Here is a 7283-nt window from a genome sequence, read left to right as displayed (position 1 = left end):
TCATGTTAGTGTCCAGTAAGTGTTATTCCTTTTCCCCTCACTAGTTGAATATGCAAGAATACACTGCATACTTCAGTTTCTAGAACTGCTACAATAAAATACTGGAATTTTTGAAATTTTTTTGTTCCCGACATTGAAGAGAAGTAGGGGAAAAAAAAAATCATTCAGGTTTCAAAAATACTGCTACAACAGAGTAAGTACTGCCTGCTGCTACTAAAATTTGTCCCTATGTTGTGTGTTCTCTAAGTACTGGTGTACATTTCACTTCAGTCTAGGGCAGAAATCTGACTTTTAAGTTAAAATAAGTTAAAAATAAGTAATAAGAAATATATCATGTCTTTACCTGTGTAAGCTTGCTGCAAGTGAGCAGGCAGAGGTGAGTGAGACAGTGTTGCTGCATGCTGAGCACCTGGCTGTAAACCCTTCAGTAAGTCTGGGGGGGGGGGGGGGGTCAGGGAAAGGAGAGTAAAGACAAAAAATAAATCTTGAGGAAAGAGGCAGTCTCTGTGAAGTAAGTTTTGGTTTTATAGTGTAGCTATAGTAGCAGCCTAATCTCCACAACAAAAAAATAAATACCTGATAGCATTCTGATGGCTGGAATAAGTCAACAGAGACAAACCTATTCAGATATAATTAGTCAAAAGTCAGAGCAACGACCATGCCTTGCTACTGGGATGCAATCTTTATACCATTTTGTTTGACAGAAAGACCAACAATTTATATGGGTTAAGAACATAAACAGCTTCTTTATAAGCATTTAGAAAAAGTAAATGCCATCATGGTTGATAGCTCTTCATAAGAGAGCTGTTTGATATCTGAGATTATTGAGTTAAGGCTATTTTTAGGAATCACCGTATTAAGTCTCTGAATGGTGTCATTTGGAGACTTTAAAACGATACTCCTTTCTAAAGATAAGGTATTGAGTTAACCCCAAAAAAGTAGGTTCAAAACTAAACATACACTGTGAATATAACAATGAAGTTAAGCTTTTCAAAGGTGATTTATAACATTTAGGTAATTATATAAGGGAAGTTTTTACCAGTGAAGGAATCGCATTTACTCTCCTGTATGGATTTTCATGAACCAAATTTGAGTGTCTCAGAACTTCATTGCTTCCCTACTCAATTTCCATTTTAAGGATGCATCTTTCCTTATAGCCCGGTGTGATAATTCCACTCACTCTGAGTTAGGCTGTGGTGGAAAGCCGCTGAGGTAGATCCCGAGGTGGTTGTCGCTCCAGCTGTGTCCGTCCCAAAGCCAAGCAGCTCCAAGGGAAACTGGAAGGGCACAGTCACAGGAACAAGGCCACCCAGCATCCCAAAAGGAGTTAACGGTGCAGACGTCACGTTCTGACTGGTTACAGACAGGGGTGATGCCATGAGAGTCAGAGGTGAGGCGTTAGCCAGTAACGATGCTCCTGCTGTTGACTATACAAAAAAAAAAAAACAACAGTACTTCAAGATTTTTAAAGGTTTGAATTGTATTCTTTAAGGGTAAAAAAATCAACTATTCCCTGTTAAGTATTGCTCTGTTGAGAAGTGTATTAAACTATTAAGAAATATTCACTTATCCACCTAGGAGGTCTTCCCAGGGTTCATTTGCTAAGCAAGCACAATTATATATCAGATTCAGACACGAGAGTATGGTTCATCTATCATGTTTTTCTCATCAGCCTTACAGGTAATTTCCTTGATCTCCTTTCTAATTATGCACTGGGTCTACAGTCACAATGTAGTGCAATATCTTCTATAGATTCATAATACGAAATTATCCAATGGAGATCTGAAGCTCTTTAGAAGTACAGTATTACACCTCTTCCCTTTCCAAATCTGGGTCTTAACAGAACATTATTTCAAAAAAGGTCACAGAGAAACAATGAATTCCGAAAATTAAGATTCAGATGTAAAAATTCCCAAACTTAAGAAGCAAAATGTATATGTAGAGGTGTGTATGCACATGTCAGAGGAAAAGGCAAAGGAAAATAATGTCTCCATTCTAAATATGCCAAAATGAAGTTAGATTCACCATAGTTTTAAAATAAAAATGCAAGATTAGCCAGAACATTTTAGCTACAACAGTTCCCAAATCACATTAATTCCTCTAACATTAGACCAGCTCCTTGTTTAACAATCTTTCCTTCACTACGTATATAGTAACTTATTATGCTAATGTTCCATTCTCTAATAATTTACTACAAAACAGTTAGTATAGAAAGCACTTTGAATCAGACTCCAACTCCGATATTGTAGCTATTTGAATTAAAAACACTCAGACGGAACAGGACTTTGAATCTGTGCATTTTTACAAGTAAGCCTCAACTAAACCCAAAACTTAGAATCATTTTAATGAACACACGAGCTTCAAAAGAAAATGACATTTCACTGAGTTCTGTAATAACTTACAGAAAAAGCAAAGTGATGAATCTCCTAGCATGGATAAAGTTTTTATTACCAGTATTGGTCTTAAGATGTTCTGATGAAAGCAGCTAAAGAAAGGACAGTTGCTTCTTAGGAGAAAACACAGTATTTTAAAACAGTGACCCTGTAAAGCGCATTTACCTACATGTGATGTTCCCAACAAGCATTTGTATTGCTCATCTTAAAGATGCCAACTTCTACAACATACTCTATCCCAGAAGTAGGAAAAAAAAAAAAAAGGAAACTATCAACACATTGTTGGGAGGAGAGAGGACAGTGAAGAAAAGAGCTACAGAGCATGCCCTAAAGGAGCTGCAGTTCAGATGTTTCTATTAACTCATGTACAATAGTTCATAAAAGGGCTTATCCTGGTCATGTAGATCTGAGTCATTAAGATCCTTAGAAGTCTAAGCCAGATTCTGCTCAAGAGTACTGATGGTAGATAGAGCTTTTTAAGGAAATCACACATGTACTCTTTGGCTTTGTGTCCTTAAGGTGTAACTTTCTGTGATGCTTCAGCAGGTGTAAACTTATATTCCAGTAAATAACTGTGTCAATCAGAAGTAGAAAGGAGGGAGACACTTCTTGGAAGCTTCCTAGTTAAGAACACCTTTATTATCACATAAAATCATCTGGTTTGATCTTTAATGTAGGCAGAGCAGAATATTATAATGAACAACCCAGGTACCATTCTCATCTTCTAATAGCATCTCAAATAGGAATTAAATCCCTAAGGCCTTAAAGAAAAGGAGATTCACTTTCTGTCTTAGTTACTCCTCTTAAAACTCGACATAAGTTCTTAGTACATTGTACCTAACAACTAGTCTGGAACTGATGTAGGTTCAGCAGCCAGCCATTAGACTTTTATAGCTAAATAAAACCCTTTGTGATCACAAATCTCTTCCCCTTTAGTGTACTTGAACTGGGAGGTAATTTAATTCTAATCTCTTCTTGAACGTACTCCACTGACTAAGCTACACAGTGCATGGCAGTTGCAGCCTTATTCCATGGTTTATCTTCTTTGCACCATTCTTCTGAACCATTTTTGGGTTATCAAAGTAATTTCTGAAGTGTCAAAAAAACCCACGTGGAAGGTCTCAATAATTATTTTAGTGATACCATATGCTGCACAGTACCTCTAGCTGATTTATCCCTTTATACCGACACACCTTATTCTGCTGTTTATAGTATGGACTCATGTTACTTGATTATTCACCACACACCCCCACACTTCAGAGCTCTCCAGCAGGACTGTGCCCAAAATGCATTTCATTACTCAGGTGATCAGTTTTTCTAAAAAAAAAAAATTACTTGCCTTTAACTACAGGAGGGTTTGCCAGAATTCATCTCACCATCCAACACAAGACTGCTTACTTCCCTTGTCCATCATCTTTAAGCACTAGCACACCCATTTCATGTTTTCTTCTACATCACAGCAATTGTATCCACTGGATTCTGTGGACTGGATCAGGAAGAAACAACTCTCTTCCTAGTCCATTCACTGTAGCCCTTTTTGTCTCCTCCAGGCACCTTCCAGTGCACTCAAACTGCACTGTACTTGGTTCAGCTCTTCTCCAGACCCTGTGTGGTACCTCAGTGGACCTGACACAGCACACAGGTTGGGGATTTTTTTTCCATTCAAAGCACCCAGAGTAAGTGAATGCTGTGTCAGAGCCTGGCAAACTTTTATTGCTGACTGTTTCAGTACAGTAGGATGAAAGACCATAGAAGTGTCTTGTAAAAATCATCTTCCTCCTGTTATTCAACTGCATTAAGAAGAATTTGATGGCAAACTAATTGCTAGAAGTTGAGTATACACCACTCGCATGCAACAGCATTGTGCACTGTTCAGAATAACAAGAGCTTTACATTTGCTGTACACCAAGAATATAATTTACAGCAATACTATTTTCTTAAGTACTGATGACTTCAGCATAGAGAACAATAAAGAGAGGAAAACATCAAATCATCTCAGTAACTAAGCATTGCCAGTAAGAAGAACACAACTTGGGAAAGCAGGTTGTCTTCTGGATAAATAATAGGTTTGTATGTTTTAGAACAACAGTATTTTCAAAATATTTGTTTTGTCTGATTTGTCTTATCTCTAGTGATAGTATAAGCTTTCAATTTCTAGGGTATTTATACATTAATGAGGTGTCTCATTCAGTTTGACTAGATCCTACAAAATAAAATACAGTCACAAATACAGAAGAAAAGCCCCTGCAAGTGTTAATTATAATTACAAGTCTTGAATTACACTCAACCACAAGCAACTGGACTCTAGTTTTGAGGTTAATCATGCAGCCTGACAACAAATGTACCAAGATACTTTTACATGACCACCATCATTACAAATATGTAAATATGCAAGAATACACAAATCCCATAATGCAAGAAAATACCACGTCCCCTCAAAATATGGTCACACAAAGCTTACCTTTCCTAATACCCTTAAAAGAAAAAAAAAGCAAATTCTGTCCCACAGTACAGACCAATCAACAGTTTACAGTGAGGATTTGTTCCACACTGATCCCTGCATTTCACATCAGCTGGAAATACGTATTCTTTAGCGTGAAATAGTTTCATCAGTATCAGCATTATGCTTAGAAAAGTAAAAAATTGAATTTATGGTATCTCCAAACCAAGATAAAATATATTAAGAATGTTTACAAAATAAATATGATAAATATTAATGTAAGGCTCAAATGTAAACTTGTTAGATGCATACCTGCACGCTGGCTGCTACAACTGGAGACCCTGAGGCAGAAGATGGTCTGTGTGGAGTTGACAATTGTTTAGTAGCACCCTGTGTTCCACTTCCTGCTCCCCCAGACAGACTAGTCCTACTAGCTCCACTTGAGTTAAGGTTACTGCCTCTGCTGGCAGGTACATTCATTCCAACTCCACCCAAATTATTTTTACCAACAGTTCCAGAAGGAGAAGAGTTGGGCAATTTTGAAGAAGCCTGAGGGTTCTTTGCAGGCTGAAGGCCTGAGGTGCGATTAGAGGACAGCAAATTCACTGTGGGAGACTGCCTGCTGATATTTACACCACTGGTCTGTTTATGAAGGGGGTTGTTGCTGGAGTGACTACTCTGGGAAACTAGTGCACTTGAACTGGAAGAACTGGGTGTTGTTGCAGGCCTGGGGGATGAGGTGGGCTTGGATGAAAATTTAGGTGATGCATTGGGCTTGGGTGTCACAGAGGGCTTAGATGAAGTGGGCTTGGGAGAGGCAGCAGGTTTGGGAGAGGCAGCCATGGAGAAGGGAGGCTTGAAACCCTGGGAAGAAACTTGTGACACCATAGCCTTGGCTAAATAGTTACTAGAGGTAGAGGTGCTGGATGTTGTCCGAGAAACCAGTGGGTGAGACACTTGAGAGCCACTTCCGGAGGAGGGATTAGACAAAGGCAGGCGATATACTACAGACTTATCTTGAGCCTTGATGACTGGTGATGAGCAAGACAGTTTGGGATTACTACTCAATTTCACCACAGGATTGGTCTGTGATTTACTAATAGTTGCTTGTAAAGGAGATACGTATTTCTGCTGTACAGCTGAATGCTGGTGCACCTTTGTCACTTGTGATGTTGAGGAAGTACCACCTTGAGCCTCAGCAGATGATACCAAGATATTAGCATCCTTGGTTCTTTGAGAGGAGGTGGAAATAGCTGCTTGAGTCTTAGAGGAAGAAACATGAGTCTGAGAAGAGGAGGAAGCAGCTTGGATCTGACTTGACCTCTGTAGTCCTTGCTGAAGTAGTTTGGCTGGCAGAGGCTCTAAGGAAACCTTGGGATTTTGAATTGAAGATCCAGCAATAAGGCCTGAAGAGATACCAGTGTGAACTAAGTCCTGGGGTTTCTTTGGTACTGGCCCTGTGTGACCAGCAATAAGACTTGATGAATGGGATGTTTGAGTGGGCTCTACTTTCTTTGAAGTTGCCAGAGGCAATTTACTCATAATACTTGCTAGTTTCTCTTCTCTCAGCCCAGGGCGAGGTCTGGATGTTGGTGTGTCTATGGTGGACCCAAGAGGTGATCCCTTGGCACCATTATTGATAACTGCCAGAGCATCAGAAATAGAGTCCAGTGAGGGTGGGTGGAAAGAGAGGTCCTCATCCAGTGAGTCATCCAAGCAGATGGTCTCTGGAGCTGCTGTGCAGCTAGAGCTGGCTGGGGTGCAGACAGCTGCACTGGAACCCAATACAGTAGCACAACTTGAATTGACTGAAGACATACAGGTTTTCTGTTCTTTTTTTGGACTGGAGTCCTGAAAATGAAGGGATAGGAAAAGTCAGGTTTAATAGTCTTTCTGGAATAGATTCAAAGTTGTCTTTAGTGTAATACTTTTACTCTGTAAATTCAGACAAACCAAAGATCTACTATTGAAATGTTCATATTAAGATATGAAATGATATCTTATTATGATATCTAGGAACCCTGTGTGCTAATTCAATATTTGTATTTAAAAATCTAGTGTTGTTGCTCCACGTAACAAAGTGTCCCACACAGTGAAGAACAATCAGTACTGGGAAGAATAGGGTAGCTAATCTGACCACTTAATAAAACTGCTACTGAATTAAGACAACACCTGGTCATGTCAAATGAGGACCTCTATACTTCCAACCACACTGTTTTCCAGTGTTGCCAAGTTTAACACAAACTGAAAACACACAAAGCACACATTCAAAGATGTGAAACTTCACTGGAACTAGTACCTCTTCATAGTCAATTTTCAAAAAACTAATACAGATTAAAGTGACAAAGCTATACAGAAGTATTTTGTACTACATTCTTTAAAGTAATGGACCACCAAATCAATAAGCATTGCCTGACAGAAACTTTCTGCAAGAATTTTTCAGGACCAGA

At 39.0% G+C, this 7283-nt stretch overlaps 1 protein-coding gene across 4 annotated transcripts in view; it reads right to left on the bottom strand.

Moving 5' to 3' along the window:
• The window catches only part of UBN2 (ubinuclein 2), a 52415-nt gene that overhangs the window by 9913 nt on the left and 35219 nt on the right, over positions 1–7283 (bottom strand). For all 4 annotated transcript variants that reach the window (XR_005604410.1, XR_005604409.1, XR_005604408.1 and 1 more), the window contains exons 14-16: positions 5146–6684; positions 1181–1427; positions 344–433 (exon numbers count right to left, since the gene is read on the bottom strand). Coding sequence is in view for 1 of the 4 variants with exons in the window: in XM_039570333.1 (XP_039426267.1) it covers positions 344–433; positions 1181–1427; positions 5146–6684 (1876 nt within the window). In the remaining 3 variants the exon portion in view is untranslated. The remainder of the gene's footprint in view (positions 1–343; positions 434–1180; positions 1428–5145; positions 6685–7283) is intronic.

This window comes from Corvus cornix, chromosome 1A, assembly GCF_000738735.6.
Source record: "Corvus cornix cornix isolate S_Up_H32 chromosome 1A, ASM73873v5, whole genome shotgun sequence".
Classification (NCBI taxonomy): Eukaryota; Metazoa; Chordata; class Aves; order Passeriformes; family Corvidae; genus Corvus; species Corvus cornix.
The sequence above is the reverse complement of the archived record's forward strand: the minus strand, read 5'-3'. Positions and strand labels throughout refer to the sequence as shown.